Source organism: Embiotoca jacksoni, unplaced genomic scaffold, assembly GCF_022577435.1.
Source record: "Embiotoca jacksoni isolate LCO1_2020_lvr unplaced genomic scaffold, fEmbJac1.0.p SCAF_8, whole genome shotgun sequence".
Classification (NCBI taxonomy): Eukaryota; Metazoa; Chordata; class Actinopteri; family Embiotocidae; genus Embiotoca; species Embiotoca jacksoni.
Window position 1 is genome coordinate 20,065,357 of NW_027185436.1, and position 19,160 is coordinate 20,084,516.

At 41.5% G+C, this 19,160-nt stretch overlaps 3 protein-coding genes across 3 annotated transcripts; 2 read left to right on the top strand and 1 right to left on the bottom strand.

Moving 5' to 3' along the window:
- Positions 1-233: 233 nt before the first annotated feature.
- unc119b (unc-119 lipid binding chaperone B) lies at positions 234-5,742 on the bottom strand. The gene is made up of 5 exons (XM_069138502.1): positions 5,207-5,742; positions 4,116-4,229; positions 3,253-3,361; positions 2,978-3,150; positions 234-2,881 (listed from the first exon to the last, which is right to left on the bottom strand). Exons 1-5 carry the CDS (start codon positions 5,439-5,441, stop codon positions 2,769-2,771), a joined length of 744 nt encoding a protein of 247 aa, XP_068994603.1. The 5' UTR covers positions 5,442-5,742; the 3' UTR covers positions 234-2,768.
- On the top strand, positions 5,345-7,869 carry pop5 (POP5 homolog, ribonuclease P/MRP subunit). Its single transcript, XM_069138503.1, has 6 exons — positions 5,345-5,419; positions 5,838-6,042; positions 6,134-6,276; positions 6,779-6,928; positions 7,004-7,087; positions 7,375-7,869. Exons 2-6 carry the CDS (start codon positions 6,023-6,025, stop codon positions 7,479-7,481), a joined length of 504 nt encoding a protein of 167 aa, XP_068994604.1. The 5' UTR covers positions 5,345-5,419; positions 5,838-6,022; the 3' UTR covers positions 7,482-7,869.
- A 1,650-nt stretch (positions 7,870-9,519) lies between these two features.
- On the top strand, positions 9,520-18,441 carry rnf10 (ring finger protein 10). The gene is made up of 17 exons (XM_069178470.1): positions 9,520-10,066; positions 10,736-10,920; positions 11,061-11,266; positions 11,348-11,438; positions 11,562-11,746; positions 11,915-12,051; positions 13,846-14,000; positions 14,203-14,328; positions 14,468-14,708; positions 15,181-15,314; positions 15,393-15,510; positions 15,611-15,712; positions 15,803-15,940; positions 16,042-16,127; positions 16,225-16,282; positions 16,994-17,158; positions 17,294-18,441. Exons 1-17 carry the CDS (start codon positions 9,904-9,906, stop codon positions 17,365-17,367), a joined length of 2,364 nt encoding a protein of 787 aa, XP_069034571.1. The 5' UTR covers positions 9,520-9,903; the 3' UTR covers positions 17,368-18,441.
- The last annotated feature ends 719 nt before the right edge of the window (positions 18,442-19,160 follow it).

Genomic DNA, 19,160 nt, shown 5'->3' on the forward strand with positions numbered 1-19,160 from the left:
GCTGCTGCTGGGCTTGTCTGTTTTGAGCTGAGGATTCTGGGTAATGTAGTCTACTGGTTAAAGAGCCGTGAAGACAAAAAAACAAAACAAGGGTTGGTTTCTAAGAAACGCGCTTCGATTCATCAATAACGTCTTACAACTTTTTGAGAAACATGCAGGCTATAAAATCGGGAGACAAAATCTCTAATAGCCGTCTAGAATGAGCACTAGGTTTTCCATGAGACTATGTTTTACAGTCAGACGTTTTTATTTACAACAAATTACATAAGACATGAATGTGTCATTTGTAAAATCAGCCCATATAAAAAAAGTGCCCACACAACAGGTTACAGAACGGATCCATAAAATGTTTGTGTCAGTCACTTGGTCTTTTTGTGCAGATATACAAAGTGAACCCACTTCTCCAAGCATTTAGATAAAACACCACTGATGGATATCGTACGGAAAAATAAGGTACAGTCTTCCCAGCTACCAAAACACAGGTGCTGCTAACCAGCGGTCCATCTGAGGTACATCCGTTCGGTCCAAGACACAAAATAATTGAGGTTGTGTAGCGTCATGGAGTAACAGCTACACCTGTCGAGGTGCATGTCTGATGTCCCACCAGTTGAGATTATGATTGAGCTACATTATGCGTTATCACTGATGCTTCCTCGCTGTAACATTTACAGTCTTTTAAAAGTAAATAATGACAATATGAAATGTGTCAACACGGTACGTAAAACATCCCGTTATATACAAGGCAGCACTTTCAACATTTTATATGTAACAAGAGTGTGATATGAGGAGTGAGAATCTCTTCCCTTCAGCTTGCTGCTGTTTGTCTCACAGGTGGATGAAACGTGTTTAGAAAAGTTAAATCCACACCTGGATTCAAGGCACATGGGATCGATGTTACAGTGTACAGTAAGAGGATCGTTTGTGGATTGTAAAATGATTTCCACATTGTTGTAGCCACGATTCAAATGCTGACAAGGTTAGAGAATTCGTTCCTGCCTTCCAGGTAGACCCTTTCTTATCATACAAAAATTAAAGAAGTACAACTTGATAACATTTGATATATTTAGGATATTTGGACAAGAAATGATGTTGCAAGCCGTAACCAATTTCAATCTCTTCAGTGTTGGTGTGTTCAGAGAATTATGGACATCCCAACCGTTCAGTACCACCTTCCGGTGGATTGAATACAATTCAACAGCCTCACAGTGAATGATCATATAAACAGATTTATACCTTTCCTATAAAGTTAAACTAATGTAAGAGTCATGATATTCCTTCTAAACTGCTTTTGTACTGAGTCCTATGCCCACTTTAATTAGATGTATTAGTTTTGTTTTTTTTCTTCACACTCTTGTCATGAGCTGTTTGCTTAATTGAAAAACTAAATAAAAAATAGTTGAAAAAAAAATGTTAGTCTTATTACAGGGAGTGTGTGCAAAGTTGCATTAAATTGAACAGGTGTATCTGACAGACTGTAAACTGGTGTATATTAGTTCAGAAGAAAAAAAAGACAAACTTTATTGTAAAGGGACTCAAATCTGCCAAATCACCAGTATAACCAATTAAACAGGAGTTCTGTGAATAGAAAAAGAGACAGGCCTCATTAAAAATAGACCAACTACCAAGCTACACCCCTCTGTACTTTTAAAGTTTGTCCTACTGGGCTATTTCATTGGTAACGTGAGAACCTGAGCAGAACATAGACTCTGCAACCAGTTTAATAGGTAAACCTTACTTTTACCCAAACTCGGCTGCTAAAGAGTGGGATTCACAGTGCTGTTGTGTCAAATAAACCAGGAAGACAGACCTCAAGGGATTACATGAAAAGTTTCCTGACACATTGGAGTCGATAAAGAGGGCAGACCTAACCGTTTTAAACATGTACAACATATCAAGCAAAATGTGTGCAAGTCCATTAAACTTAAATTATACTGCTATCTTGTCTTTTGCTTGTGTCCCGAAGTTTCATAGAACAAAGGATGTGAACGTTTTTGTCATAAAAACGCGACATATTTTAGTAGGATGAATATGACACCTGATATGAAAAGAGCGCATGCTGTTCTTGAATTAAAAGATATTCAACTGAAGAGGAGACTGGTCGACTGGTTATCAAATAAAATGGACACCAAGCTTAAATATTTGACATGACCAATCGCGGCGACTCACAACTGGTATCTAAGGAGGAATGAACTCAAAACAGTATTAACTAGTCCTACATGAGCATCAATTACTAACAATACTGTAAAAGAACTAGTGAATGCTCGCTTTCCCATAAAGAGAATCACAATTGTCACTTGCAAAAGGTAGTTTCAATAAACATCAACTGATAACTATATACTTAAGTGAAATCAGAACTAACACAGTCTGTCGGTGTTGCCATGAGAGGTCTGTGACTCAAAGTGTCCCTTTCCAGCAGAGACGGCAAGAAACTTAAGGCAAACGTGTTCAAGCAGTAACATGATACCTGTATGACAAACCAAAGTACAGAACAAAAAGTTTCAGACAGATATTACAGAGAAATATTGAACAAAACATCCCTCGGAGTCCCAGAAACTGAGCTCTCTGAGGTACTAATGAATGGATCCGTGATTTCATATGAAGGCCAATGTGGTCCTTTGTTTTGTTTTGTTTTTAAGTATGGGCTCACATTCATAATAATATCCACAAAAGAGAGAATACTTCTGTCCCCCGAAAAGAAGCTTTAGGAAGGAAGTAATCCAGGAAATCTATCCCTTGGGAGTTATTGCACACATTTTTCCTTTCAGATATTACAGACCACCGTTGTAGGCATAATCTGCCTTGTTGTGCATGATGAGTTTGTTGTCCACAAAGTAGAAACTGTCTGATCTGGTCTCGTAAGGGTGCGCCACCATTTGGCGAACTGGAAGGGGAGAAAGAGAGACAAACCAACATTAATGTCTGGTTTACAATGTAAAATGCTGACCCAGTAGTATGAACAAAACTGACTAGAACTCACTGAGGTCCTCCGGGAGTTGTGGAAATTCATAAATGTGTTCGCATGTGTTGCGGCTGTTCGGGATGCAAAAGCCAAAGTCAAAGTCAAAGTTCTTGAGGAGGCGTCCCTGGAAGTAATGCCTCTCAATCATACGAAAGCTGTTAATGGGCCGGTCACCCACTGTGAACTCCACGCTGCGGGGAGGATACAGAAACCAGAAAGTCCAAATTTAAAACTCACTCTTAAGAGGCTGAAAAAACTGATTATCACCAAGTCAGAATAGTTAATTTACTTACGTAGCACCAACAGTGCGCAGCTTTAGGAAGGCCGGTGTAAACTGGTATCTGACAAAGCGCCCTGCACTGGTGTCTACTTCTCCACTCTCCTCTTCACCCTCGACTGGACCTGAAACAGGGAACGTGTAATGACTGACATCCAGTACTGACAAGATTGGTAAACATTGCAATAATTGGTAGCCTACATATGATAAAACTGACTGCGCTGATAGAGTATAATTATTTCTTAAATGATTGGAGCAGCCTTTAACCAATCGCCATTGACCTCCATGTGTGACAAACCTCTACCATTACTGCAACTATATTTATTCATTTTTACTTCACTGTCGTCATAGCTAACCATCAACACTGGTCTCTGATTGATTTGCCCTCCAGAGTAGCTGTGCAAACCTTAATGTAAACAGGATTTCCAGTCTATAATCACATGAAGCCGTGAGTAATAGTTTGGCGTCGCCAGAGTACAAATCATCTACAGAATGTTTCCTAATTCTTTTTTTTATTATTATTATTTTTTTATTTTTTTATCTGAATACATTTAAAGGATGTGTTATTAGTGAAATGAAAGCAATACAAAATAATAGACTACTGAATTATTGATCCAACTTGAGGGACTGTATTCTTTGATGAGTGTTTATCAAGATATAAGTAACACAGATAAAGAATATGAAACTGGGAAAGACTCGTTTTCATGCTTTACTTTGACTGCAAAAACACCCGAAAGGGTACAACTGGACACCATCCGTGTGTTTGTGGGTATAACCTCTCAAAGAGGGCCCACCATTTTTGCATTTTAATTTCAGTCAGTCCTACATTTTTAGGAACATTAAGCTTGATGTGGTGGCAAACGTCAACCTGACACTTACCACTGTTAGGCGGTTTGGCGATCTCAAACAGCACTATCCCCGTCTCAAGATCTCTTATTTTGAAACGTGTAAAGTCAATGTTGTAGACGTTGTCCTCAGGTCTGCAAAGATAGTCTGTAATGTGAAAACACACTGCGAGTTATAAAAAGGACAAATAACTAATGAATGAATCCATTATCTGACAACAAGCACCCATCAGCAAACAGCGGGTCTTCTGTTTGATTTCCCCCCCAAAATTTTTTTATTAGGATTTACCAATACTTATATCAGGACATTTGTGGTAGGTCACAACATAATTTGTAGCTCAAAGGCTTTCCATTTGCAACTAGGCTTTCAGTGTCTGTTTTCTGGCTCCTGCACCTTGCAGTGAGTTATGCTGTCGCACAGGCTCCAAGCTTTTCAACAAGGCGTTGTGAAGGAGAAGGGAAGTAATGCCATTGTTGTCTGGTCCGGGAAAAGATTCAAAACAATGGGAGGCATTTAGCCTTAGCTAAAACTGTCGTAAACAGGGTGTCCGATGACAAACCATGGGATCTAACTCTGTGGTTTCAAGCAACGCAGTTACATATGAGACAGAAGGTGACAAACTTAAAGGAGAAACTGGAAGGAGGTCAAAAATCCTTATAAATTACCTTTAGGTGCAAAAGTTTGTACTCAAACAATGTGTAATGCAATGGGGTCACGCACAGTGGCAAAAACCACAGAGAAGCATCACCTGACTATCAACCAGCAGCAGCAGAAGAACCTCTGCACTGTGCAATAACTTTAATACTACTATTTATCATAGTGGAAAATATCTCGTTTCCTCGTGTCCAAAATAAAGCGACAGGTTTTGGACCCAAATTGGGCAGAATAACTTTACAAGATGATGATACGTGCTTAGCTTTTAAAAGAACATTACTGCAGCTTTTAGGACGGGGTGCCCTCCAAAAAAACTAGCTGCCCCCTGGTTGGACCAAACTCTTACTTACGCCCCTGGACGTTATTCTGGCTAAAACAGCTAGCGTTGCTCGTCCGACTTAAATCTAACGTACTGCGTAAACTCACCACATTACGTGAACTTACACCGAGTTAACACGCACATAACGCACCTTCCGTGACAACCCGGAGACCCAGGACGTGATCCGGGGAGATATCTCTTCCCAGAGCCCGGAGTTCATCCTCCGTGACCACAGGCCACTTCTCCGTTTGGCTGCGCCTCGACTTCAGCTTCTTCAGCATTCCTCCGCCGGTCTTTCTGTCCCGGTGGTTCGTCTCCACGCCGGCGTCCGCGTCCGTCTGTCCCTTGCCGACCGTCTGCGAAGGTTTGTTTCGAGAACCGTTCATGGTCGGGGCACCGCAGCGGTAATGAAAATTAGATGCTGTGCTTTTTTTTTTTTTTTTTTTCTTTCTTTTTTCTTTTTTTTAAATTTAGGAGCGACTTGACAAACTGAAGGTATAATTTCAAGATGGCGTGAAACGTGTACGAGAGACGGTAAAGGAAGATTGTGATTGGCTGTGAACGATGGAGGTTGTCATAGTTACCGAGGGGGGAGTATGAATGGTTTAATGCATAGGTCTTCCTGTTTCCTCTTCAATTGCGTGTATTGTGTTACTTAAGATGCAAAAGAAGGATCTTGACTAGTCCAAAAGTTCTCATCGGTCATTTCTTCCGTTTGGTGGAGTGTTATTAACTTTAAGTGTTTTTTTGTTTTTTTTGTTTTTTGTTTTGTTTCCGGTTAGAAAAACGGTCCAGATGTGTTGTTAACGAGAAAGGTGAATAAAGCAAAATACAAATTCGTGCTGCCCCGTGAGAAGTGTCAAATACACCCGCAGTACCGTTAACGTCCAGCGCGTGGCGCTGGTGCGACTGTTCGGTAAGTAAGAGCGTTTTGTTGACGGAAGTTCCCACGGAAGAAGAGACAACGATGGTGCGGACGAAGTCGAGGTAAAATGTGCTCTCGGGGTTTCTTGTACTCGTATTTTGTATGTTCATACTTCGTGTCTGATGGCGCCTTTTTTTTTTTTTAAATCGGCAGGTATTTACTGTGCGAAGTCAACGTGACAGACAGAAGCCACTTGTTGCGGCTGGATGATCGAGCAGTTTCAGGCGCGGTGAAGGCTGCAGTGGCCCGCACACACGGAGACTACGGGGCTGCTTTGAGTAGCATCCGATTTTCTGGTAAGCAGAGGTGGAATAAATTTATTTTATTTTATTTTATTTTTTTACAAACTCTATAATTTAATTTTAATTTACAGTGCAAAATCACCATGGAACAATGTCTCGATACACTTAATTATCGTGTGTAGAATAAAAGACAACCTCATTCAAATATGAATGTCAAGGAAATGTTAAAACAACATGAATTATTGGTATATAAAGGCATGGAAAACAAAAACGTATGCAATTTACAATTACAGTAAGGTACTCAAACTTCACATGGGTAAAGTAGTTCTGTCGAAGACACTGATATTATTCTGTCAAGGTTTCCTGAAACTGCATTACATGCAGGATAATTACTATGATCTGTTTAGAGACCTTAACATGACAATATTAAGAGATTCTTCCAGTCTGTAGACTCAGGTGATGATACTGGTCTTCACTCTAAAATATTACAACGCTATCACGATGCAGAAGTGTTGACTGACCTCTTTGTGTTCTCTGTTGTTTTGTCTCTTTTTAGTGAAATATCTGAATGCTCATACGGGAATAGTATTTCTACGTTTCCCCAAAAGGTGTTACAAACTCCTCTGGTCTGCTCTGCCTTTCATAACCAGTGTTGAAACTCGCGGGCAAAAAATTCCATGTTTTCTGAACTGTTTGCATGTGGGCGGTAAGAATAACTTCAACACATCAGACATGCATTTTGTTAATCTTAAATATTAAATGAATGCATTTGTTTGTGCAGGAACAATTAGAACATGTCAGAAGTTTCTGATACGATACAACACCCAGCAGCTCCATCGAATGCTCCCTCAATGTAAAAATGAAGGTAAGAGATTTAATTGAATGCTGTCCAATTTTATTCTGAACTCTGTAATTTCAGCCAGCGATTCATCTATTTATTTGTTAAAAAAAAACCTCTTCATTAATGGTATCTGTGTATTAATTTAAAATGTTTTACCAGTGTTGAACATCAATCTTACCAAATGTGTTGAAGCATTTCACGTAAAATTATTTTAAATTGTATATTGGAGATGACTATATTGAATTTCAAGACATTGATTACAAGACAAAGAAAAATGCAGTTTGACCTTCATCTCGTTTTTTTATTTGCAGAAGAAAAAGAAAAGATTCGCAAATCAATTCTGAATTGCACCCTAACAAGAGACAAAAAGGAACTATTTGAAGATGAATCAGGAAGTGAGGAAGATGAAGAAGAGTGACTTCACAACGTGTATGCTGCTAAATTCAAGTGCTCCAATGATGCATGGTTTTGGTTATTTTTGTTACAGGATTGATAGAAAGGGCTAAAAGAAGCATTTGAAGAAATACATATCTGACTTTGGGGAAGCCTGGTTTACTGCAGCTGCTCAGTGCTAAAAAAAAACCCAACAACAACTGTGGATTGTATGTCTGTCTGCAACAGAGAGATACTTTACAAGATGATTTTCACACATTGGCACAGGAATAATTTGGGCTGGCAGACCGGCCTAAGTATCTTTCAACAGCAAGGTCACATGTTTGATTCTCTGAACAGAAAATGGTGATACTGGATTACTATAACACTGTTCTAAAAATTAAAAAAAAAAAAAAAAAAAAAAAAAAAAAAAAGCAATTATCTAAGACAATATAACTGCCACTGTGAAGTGTAAGAAGTTCTATGGAATTTATTTTTTATTTATACTGTGTGCCAATCTGTATTTTGTATATAAATTAAATCTGTTTTTAAAATATCTCTGGGGGATTTTTGTTGTTGTTGATTTTTATATTGTTGTTGACCTTTGGTTTGGTATTAGTATGACTGCACATACAAATCCAAACCCGTGTGGCTTGCCATTAGAGGGACTTGCCCACCATGAACCATGTGTAATACCTGAGCGGGGCTTGAACCTGTGTCTTCACGAGATCGGTGTCATAGACCGCTGGACTAACTTCGATGCTGAGAATGACTTGCGGCAGGAGAAAGTGTTTCACAGAGTTCACGCAGAGCTTTCCAGTGACTCAACCGACAGCCTGGTTAACTCAACAGGTGAAAGATTCTGCTTCACCAAGGTTGTTATTAATGGTTCAGATTCCACCTTGGCCTGTTAATGGTGATTCAACTTTTGGTGAAGTTGAAACGTTTGGAGAAATTGAAAAAGTTTTGCATACACTACACATTACAGGAAGATATTTAATATCTGCTTGAAAACATGTATATCTGCTATCCAAAGAATGTCTGCGGCAATTTTGATCACATTTGAATGAATATTTGTGGACGGTGGAGTTATAGGTTGCACAGAGCCAAAGATTTGTCATAATGCAGACAAACTCCTGAGAAGATTGGTGTTGCCTTTTAGCAAGAAGGTTTGGGGTTTAAGCCAAATTATGAAAAAAAAAAAGTCACTTGCAAAAGAAGTGACCCAAAAGTAATTTTTCACCGGGAGAGATGTGTGTACTCACTTTCATAAGTTTTTGAGTATGATAAAGCCTCCAAAAATGCAATTGTTTACGGAGCATAATAATAAAGCGGAATAATAATTCCTTGAAGAACAATAAGGCTTTCACACCATCGGTGTTCGGGCCCTAAATACTCTGATGTGTGTCTGATAGTTATTTAAAACAAAAAAGGTTCAGTTATCCTCTTCAAAGTACATCAAATCCTTCTCTTCACAAATCCAACAACCTTTGAATATGCAAATATATTTATTTTCACAAGTTTAACTGCTGTACACAAGATGTCTCTTACTTTATGGTGAAGCTCATTCTCAGTGTTTGTTCATAAATTTAATGATGGAGCAGGATTGGCTTCCAGACTAGTTGTGATGTCAGATATGCTCAGACACATCCCTTAAAATCAGACTACAGGGAAACTTTGCCCTTTCAGCAAAAAAAAAATAAAACTGAAAACAGCCTTCTAGTTTCAAACTCTGCACATACATCCTTCTGCACAGTAAAGGTCAAACATTCAACAGTAGGATCAAGAAGAAAAACATTTCTGAGTAGAGGGGTGATTAAGGATGAACAGACATCCACTGTCAATTGAAAAATTATGATGAAGCACAACCTTTAACAATTTTGGTATTGCTTCAGTGCTGTGTCATACTATGTCTTTAAGATAACAGGGAAACAAACATATTTTTACTAAATCCATTTTCTCCCTTCACAGCCGTGAAACTAATCCTAATCTGTCAGAGCTGTTATAACTACATTTCCCATGATGCCTAGCTGGGCCTCCGTACTAAACAGGCAAGCAGTACAAGAAACATCCGGGTCTCTCAGGTTCCTGTCTGGCGACCCGTCGCCATTAATGCAAGCTCGTGGAAAGGGATATCTTTTTTTGGTTAAAATCCTGAAATTGTCACGTTTTCCAGTTTCTGGAAAACATTTGACGCCTTATTAAAGGCATATTGTTTTCCTTAACGAGTAAAACTCTTTAACTTCAGGGGTCTTGGCCCCGCGTGGCGAGTTTTCGTCCTCTCCTCCTACCGCTTTCATTAACTTGAGACGCCGAAATCGTGTCTCTTTTTTTTTTCTCCTCTGGTTTGTTTTATTGTCAAGATGTCGCCGTAATGGGGTCTCCGCGTTTGACAGAAATGAATCAGGGCCTTCGTCGCCTGACCCGCACTCACTGCAGCCCGTTTTCCTCCTCCGTTTTCCCGTTTCATGCCAGAGAGCTCGGCGGCTCTCTGCCCGGAGCTCGGCCTCAACAGCGCTCGCTGCACGGAGACAAACATGGAGAAAAACCCCAACAGCAGCACCAGTACCAAGGTTCCGCCCCGTTCCAGCTCCACAGGACCAGCACCGGCCGATTCTAAACCCAAAACAGGTGAACACCCCGCAGTGGACCGCATGCATGTCACTCGAGGTTGATAAACATTGTGTACACTACTTGCCTACTCGTCGCCCTGTGGCCTATCGGGGCCTGCCGGTACCGCAGACATTGTTTATCTGGTATGTCTGACGTCGCTGTCAAAACATTTGACCCACCAGCAGTCAAGAACTGCAGCTAATATTTGCACCAACGCTTTTGTAGTCTTGCCATCTATCTCTGCCTTGTATTCGTTGTAATGCAAAGACACACCGACATATTTTAATAACCAATAAAAAGTTATTAATTTTTGTGTAAGTTTTTTTTTTTATTATTATTTTTTTTTATCAATTTACATGCCAAACCTGAACACAGTCCAAGTATGTCTCCTTCAAATATGGGTTAGGGTTCTCTTTCATGGCTTCTTAAAATAGTGATTAGATTATCACACGTTGAAGATAGAAAATGCATAACACACACATGTTGCCTCTATTAATGAAACTGTTTAATTTTAAATGTTCCTTCAGATGGGGATGAAATGTACAGTAGGGGTAGCTTTCACCCAACGCATAAGTGACATGAGATTTTGATTGTGTTTACGTGTCCACATGTAACCAGATTCCCTGTAATACTTTTTAATACTTTATTTTTTTTGCACCTGAGGTATGTTATTTATTTAAATTTCAGAAAGTAAAAATAATGGAGGCTCCAAGCGCTACAGCCGCAAGCGTGAGCCCTCACTTCCCAAAGCCGACAGTTTCACCGGCACTCGCCGCACCAATTCACAGAAAAGCAAGAATTTTGACAAGAGACCCCCTCAGAGAAGTGGAGGACGACTGTATGGAGTTACAGGTGGAGGACGACGTGAGGAGGTTGGTATTCTCAATGAATAAAGTCTTATTTACTTCGTTTAGAGTATTTTCTTTTATGTGATCAACTTTTTAGGATAGTGCAACATTTGCTTGCCAAAAATAAATCTTAAATAAATTGTTATCCACCTCTGGCTCTCCAGGTAGCAGAGACACGCCGGGCAGAGTTTAGCCCGGCTCAGTTTGCTGGACCGAAAAAAATAAGCCTGAACCATCTGCTGAACTTCACCTTTGAACCCCGTGGAGGTAATGGTGGCTTCGGAGATGGAGGCAACTCCTGTTGGGGCCGCCGAAACAAATGGGGCCACAAGCACAAGCCCTTCAACAAGGAGCTTTTCCTGCAGGCCAAGTAAGCAGCCCCTCAGACAGTGAATGATATGAAATGGAGAGACTGAGCATGTGGGAGTCACTCTGTCTTTGTGTGTTTCAGTTGTCAGTTCGTGGTGACTGATGACCAGGACTACAAGGCTCACTTCACTGATCCAGACACTCTGGTCAACTGGGACTGTGTGCAGCAGGTGGTGAGTGTCTGCCAGGGAAAAAATATTTACCCTCATTACCAACATTTAAGAAACTCCAGTTACGTAGTTATGTTTAACAAAAAGTAAAGCACATGGTGACAAACCTTTTCTGTGTGTCTGCAGCGCATCTATAGCCATGAGGTGCCATCTTGCCCCATCTGCCTGTACCCTCCTCTGGCAGCCCGCATCACCCAGTGTGGACACATCTTCTGCTGGCCGTGCATGCTGCACTACCTGTCTCTTAGTGACAAGAGCTGGTCCAAGTGCCCCATCTGCTATGAGGCTGTGCAGACTGCCGACTTGAAGAGGTAAACAAATAAGAAGAAGAAGAAAAAAAAAGTTCTTTGGCAAACTCTGAAGTGACAGACTGCAGAAGTAGAGTAGAGGAGTTAACAATTTCTTAATTAGATTCACATAAAAGAAGTTCAGAAGATTTGGTCAGTATTTGTTATTGACTGTACCTTTTGCTGTTGCAGTGTGGTAGCTATGGAGACCAGACAGTATGTGGCTGGTGATGTAATCACCATGCGCCTAATGCGGAGGGAAAAGGGGGCTCTGGTGGCCATGCCCAGCTCTCAGTGGGTGAAGGTGGAGGAGCCTGTTCGCTTTGGAGGTCAGAGTGTATGTCTTCCTGCAACAATACTCAAAAGAGGACTCTTAAAGAGAACCATATATAAGAACCATTTTTTTACTTTAATATATGCATATATATATATATACACTGCTCAAAAAAATAAAGGGAACACTTAAACAACACAATGTAACTCCAAGTCAATCCCACTTCTGGGAAATCAACCTGTCCAGTTAGGAAGCAACACTGATTGTGAATCAATTTCACCTGCTGTTGTGCAAATAGAACAGACAACAGGTGGAAATGAGGCAATTAGCAAGACAACCCTTATAAAGGAACGGTTCTGCAGGTGGTGACCACAGACCATTTCTCTGTCTTCATCCTTTCTGGCTGACTTTTGGTCACTTTTGCATTTTGCCAGCGCCCTCACCACTAGAGGTAGCATGAGGTGTCTACAACCCACAGAAGTTGCTCAGGTAGTGCAGCTCATCCAGGATGGCACATCAATGCACGCTCTGGCAAGAAGGTTTGCTGTGTCTGTCAGCACAGTGTCAAGAGCCTGGAGGAGATACCAGGAGACAGGCCGGGACACCAGGAGACGTGGAGGGGGCCGTAGGAGGACAACAACCCAGCAGCAGGACTGCTATCTGCTCCTTTGTGCAAGGAGGAACAGGAGGAGCACTGCCAGAGCCCTACAAAGTGACCTCCAGCAGGCCACTAATGTGCATGTTTCTGCTCAAACGGTCAGAAACAGACTCCATGAGGGCGGTACGAGGGCCCGACGTCCACAAGTGGGGCCTGTGCTTACAGCCCAACACCGTGCAGGGCGATTAGCATTTGCCAGAGAACACCAAGATTGGCAGCTTCACCATTGGCACCCTGTGCTCTTCACGGATGGGAGCAGGTTCACACTGAGCACATGTGACAGACGTGACAGAGTCTGGAGACGCCGTGGAGAACGTTCTGCTGCCTGCAACATCCTCCAGCGTGACCGGTTTGGTGGTGGGTCAGCGACGGTCTGGGGAGGCATTTCTTTGGAGGGCCGCACAGCCCTCCATGTGCTAGCCAGAGGTACCCTGACTACCACTAGGTACCGGGATGAGATTCTCAGACCCATTGGAAGACCATATGCTGGTGCAGTGGGCCCTGGGTTCCTTCTGATGCATGACAATGCTCGGCCTCATGTGGCTGGAGTGTGTCAGCAGTTCCTGCATGATGAAGGCATTGACGCTACGGACCGGCCTGCCCGTTCCCCAGACCTGAATCCAATCCAGCACATCTGGGACATCGTGTCTCGTTCCATCCACCAAACACCACGTTCCACCACAGACTGTCCAGGAGTGGACTGATGCTTTGATCCAGGTCTGGGAGGAGATTCCTCAGGAGAACATCCGTCGTCTCATCAGGAGCATGCCCAGGCGTTGTAGGGAGTGATACAGGCACGTGGAGGCCACACACACTACTGAGACTCATTTTGACTTGTCTTGAGGAATTTCCACAGAAGTTGGATCAGCCTGTGATCTGATTCTTCCACTTTATTTTGAGTATGATTCTGAATCCAGATCTCCATGGGATAATGATTTTGATTTCCATTGATCATTCTTATGTTATTTTGTTCTCAACACATTCCACTATGTAATGAGTAAAGATTTTCAACTGGAATATTTCATTCATTGAGATCTAGGATGTGTTGCTTAAGTGTTCCCTTTATTTTTTTGAGCAGTGTACATAAACTACAAATTTACAGTCTGTTACAGAATAACTTAAGAGACCAAGTAGGCAACAAATAGGTGTTAGGAAAGTTTCATTAAACCCTGTTGTTAATGTGTTTTGTAGATGCTTGTTTGAGTCCGTACTCCAAGCTGCTGCTGACCTCGCCGGCGCAGGTACTGAGCCTGGTGGCTGAGGAGAATGCAGTCCTGCAGGCTCAGCTTAGCCAGGAAGAGGACCTCAATGGCTGCTTCATTCAGAACGCCCTGTGTCTTCTGCAGGTAAAGATGCTCGCCTCTCTGTGGCACCAAACAAGAAAATAATCGGTATGCAATTTGAGTTTTAAAATGTATGAATGGAGCAGGCATGTTTTTCTCTTGCATGTCTCCAAGTGGAATATAAAACCCACTTTATCACCAAGTAAAACCATACGAGCTGTAGACTGATCATTTAACTGTCTGTGTGTGTGTTTTTGTGGTTCAGGAGCGAGAGGAAATGCTGCTGAAGCAGCAGAAGGCAAATGCAGACAGTCTTGACCTTTCCTCTCTGACTCTGAAAGAACCTGCTTCTCCTGTGGAGGAAGTTGTGACGAACAACTGCTGTGCCAAGGTGAGTCTAAAAAGACCTTTTCCACTCTGTTGTTGGGATCAAATTAGTTTACTAGCACATTCTTCCGTGGGATTATAACTTCTATTTCATATGTTATACCTGGTTATACCCATCGTCACCTCTGTCTCCCCCCCCTCAGCCTGTGCTGCAGTACTCCTCTGCATTTGACGATGAGGTGGCAGAGTTTACAGAAGATGCAGCTGCAGAGGCACCCGGCTTCCCTGAGGCCGCTCTGGAGAGTGTGCTGGAAGAGCCTCCCCTGGCTACGATGGATGCAGCTCCAGAGCCCGAGCTGGATGACAAGAGTCCAGCCAACCAGGCAGAGTCGGGCCGCCCCTCAGCCAGTGTGGTGCACGGACCTTACTACTATTTCTACCAAGGTGGGTCGTTCTCTGCTTTCCTACCTGCACTGCACAACAAACTCCTGCCACAAAAAGTAATGATCTTTGAAAATCGCTTTTCTAAACCCGAAGAAAAAGTGTAGTTAGATTTTCTACTTGTGTCAAACTGACCTGCTCTGAATAAAACGTTGTTTTGAGAACGATGACGGTTTGTTTTTGAGTGTTAAACTAATTGCACACAGAATTGCTACTTAGGATCAGTATTGCAGCACACTGAGCCCCAGAATGAAAACAATTGGACTACTATTTGTTCAATAAATCACAATTGTACGACCTTTAACGTAGATAAGCATAGATTAAAAAGTTGGGAAATATTACAGCTCAGCGGAAGCAGTGCAGGATATCGGATTTTCCGGGCTGTTGTTTTTTTTTTTTTTCTTTCCTGTTTCAGTCTTAATTACATTTTCCTCATCAATTTTTCTTGTCTCTTTTAACATGTTTCTCCCTCCAGCTGACGACTGCCAGCAGATGTTCCTGCATCCTGTGAATGTGCGCTGTCTGTTGCGTGAATACGGCAGCCTGGAGGCCAGTCCTGACTCCATCACCGCCACAGTGGTGGAGATTGTGGGACACACAGTCACAGAGGTCAGCAAACAATCTCTAATTAAAACTCTGAAAATGATGATTGTTATTACTGATTTCTCTTGTGTCCCTTCGTTTCAGGACATCCGTCGTCGGCATCGCTATCTGGCTCATCTGCCGCTCACATGCGAGTTCAGCATATGTGAGTTAGCTCTGCAGCCTCCGATCCTGTCCAAAGAAACTCTAGATACGTTTGCAGGTAAGAACATTTCAAACTGAGTTTTCAGGATGACCATTTCAAATTGTCGGGCTTTCATAGAGTTGTTTGGTTAAAACTTTCCCCCCAAAAACTTTTTTAGACGACTTGGAGAAAAGAAAGCGCCTGAGGCAGAAGAAAGTTCGGGATGAGAAGCGCAGAGAGAAGCGGATTGAAATTGAGGAGAACAAGAAGCAGGGTAAATGTAAGTACAGCTGATCACTTTTAGTTTGAAATATATAGTTTGAGATGCATCATTTCACTGCATTGTATTTGCACCCATGTGTCCCCTCAGATCCTGAGGTGCACATTGGACTGGAGAACCTTCAAAATTTCCCAGCATTCGGCCCTCCGCCTCTCAACAGCAGTCCCCCAATTCAACCGGACTTTACTTTTGCCCCTCCTTCCCCCCTCAGCTGCAGTCCTTCATCTGGTAAGATCAGCTCTTCCAGTGCTACGAGTTTACTCCTGTCAGCTGCTTGTGTGTGACTCGAGTGATAATTCCTTTTCCTTCCTTTCCTTCTGTTGTTGTAGATGGGATGAAATTCCCAACTCTGAATGTGCCGTCACCCGTTGTGGGTAGCGTGGAGGATGATTCCCAGTGCATGTCCTTTGCACAGGTGTGTATGGTGACAGTATTCATTCAGAATGCCTTTGTCATGAGGGAAACGCATCACATGACTTGACGTGGTGTGAATCTGACTGTGTCCTGTGTAGATGCTAAGAGATGGGAAAGCCAGAGTTGATGCTGGGCCCAGGATCACTCCAAAGAAAGGTAGAGCGAGACTGCAGATGTTGTGGTGGCTTGTAAAAGTGTTGATCGGTATCACAGAATTAGCCTGGAATCATTTAATAAGTGTATTAAAAATCAAAATTGAGTTGACTGGAGTTTGAAAATTCATTTGGTAGAATCACTTAAACAAAAACTTTGAATAGTCATAAGACACATCCAGGCACAGTAAGCTGCAGCAGTCAGACTGAAGTTCTTTGGAGCGGCTAAAATTAAAGCATCAGTGCCAATCGACCTTATAGGTAAAAAACAAATACTGAATCTATCATTTTTAGAGCTGACAAAGACCAACTATTATAGGGTGTGTATATGTATATAATTTATGTAAAAGTAACTAAGGCTGTTCTAATGTGCGTACGTGGAAAATAAAGCTCTGCAATTTTATTGATAAGGTTTGTCTATATGGGCTTTGTCTTTCATAAGCCTCGATGCACCTTATTTTTGTTTCCACATATTTTAAATGTGTGCTTGTCGGTGAAGTATCATATCACCCAAATTTCTTGCCAAGTTTTTCAATCGAAAACTTTAGATGCTTATATGCTTGTATCAGTTGATCCGTGTTAAGTGTGTGGGTGAAGTCACTGGAGCTTTGTGTGTTATTGTGCATTTCCTGTAAAAACCCGTTTTTACATCTGTTAAGAAGCGTTCGCACCCAGAAAGCTTCTTGAACTCATTTCTGTGTCTGTTCCCATGCAGATAAGCTGCTCGCTCCCCCAGCAGCTGATAGCGATGGTGAAAGTGACGGGTCAGACCGCGTCCCCGTGCCCAGCTTTCAGAACTCCTTCAGTCAGGCCTTTGAAAAGGCACTTCTTCAGCTGGACAACGGTCCAGCTTCTCCTCCACAACCTGTGGTTGAACCAGGTCTGGAACCTCGGAATCACCTCCGTCGCGTTTAAGTTTTTATTTTTATTTATTTTATTTATTTTTTTATTATTCTATAAAGCTACATTGTTTGCTCTCAGACTTTGCACTCATCTTTGACTTGTTCTCTTTCAGATGAGAAAGGTGGAAAGAAGAAGAAGAAAAAGCAGAAACTTCTGTTCAGCACATCCATGGTTCACACAAAATAGACAACACTGAAGTTCATTTAATCATTTTGTTTCTTGAGACTTTCCCACTGCTTGTGTTTTTACTTCCATGCAGATTTCTAGTGGAACTATAAGCTATGAAAATAGGTTTTAGTTCGTAGCCAAAGTTCATGCTGCTTCAGACTTTGTTCGATTGGCTTGATCCGTTGTTTGGGTGTCTTCCCATCAGTTTCACATACATCCTTTTTTTTTGTTGTGCAACTAGGTCAACGCTTTTCATTGTCCTCTTATCACAAGCCTTATGGGTAACATTTAGTTGACGTGCAAAGTAAAGTGAGAACTATAACAAGCTGCTGGCTCTAATATTATATGCGTCGGGCTTTTCAACACTTCCAGACACCTGGCAGCATCATAGTGGTTGCTGTATGATGTCCAACTTTCCTGAAATTTACCCATGAGTAGCATGGACAAGAGAATTTGAGGGTGCTTTATACTAAAATAGCAGTCAGCCAGCTGCAGGTACGTTGCACCTTTGAATCTTTCCAGGATACTCTGCACCCTCACACGATCAGTGTGCAGCTTCACCGTAAAACGGGAGGAAGCAAATAAGTAAAGTTCTCAGTGTTTATCAGAGGTAATAATTTGGGCTGGCATTTAAAGAGGGTAGATTCTGGGGAGTGTTGGGACCAAAGCTGTAGTATTCTGTAACGCCAACATACACACAATATGCTCTGATACAGAGGAAGTGAAAACTCGGTATTATATAAGAGAGATTCGTTCTGCGGGTTCAACAGAACTCATATCCTGCCTGGTTAAACCATAAATACGCACTTTCCTTCTTCTCATTCAGTTTCTCATCTACTTCATTTTCTGTTGGTAGAATGTTTACTCATTTTTTAAAATTATTCCCCAGTGTTATTTTCAGTGTTGAAATTGTGTGAAGTCAGAGAATTGCTGACATTTAACGAACGCTTATGAAACCTGACGAACAGAAGTGTGCTGGAAATTTGTTTTGTTTGAGGGTTCTTTTAACTCGCCTTTTAATTTTGAGTTTATAGGCTAGTAAGCATAACTAGTCTGTTGTAATGAATAAACATTTATGCACAATCAAACAAACTGAGTATTGCATTGCGATTCATGAAGTGAAACACTGGACGCAGTTCTCACTTTTCTCCACATGAGGGCAGTGCAGATATACCCGAGTTCCTTAGTATAATCCGATGTATTGTAAAGTTGTATATGTACAGGTTGAGAGCTAATTTGTTACATATGATATTGACTGTTGGGTTAATGTCAGGCTAAGATAATTGTGTGTCACTGATTAAATGCGTATTACCAATGAAGTAACGTGAATTATGTGGGTTTCCTTAGTCATATCACACTAGGTATCTTTATTTAGACATATATAAGCCAGTCTTTGTGTTTTCTTTCACCAATTAATTTTATGTTGGTGGGATAGATTAATTATTGCCCAACCACAAACTATAAATCCGTTAAGTTATCCACATTTGGGTCAACATCAAACCGGAAGTCAGGCTGATGCATGTGTATGAGTTGAACAGTTTCTGTGTACTACCGCTGCTGGAAGAAGTATTTCGATCTTTGGTAAAAGGACCAATGCAGCAAGTAAAATTACTCCATTACCTTCCACTTGTGTAGGCTGCCTATTAAAGTCCAATTCTTTTAGGCAGTGATGGTAAGTAACTAAGTACATTTGAAATAAGTAGTCTGTGGTTTAAATGTACTTTACATTTCAGAAGGAAATCTTGTACTTTCTACTCCACAACATTTATTTGACAACTTTTGTTCCATTTCAGATGAAGGTTTGACCCAGT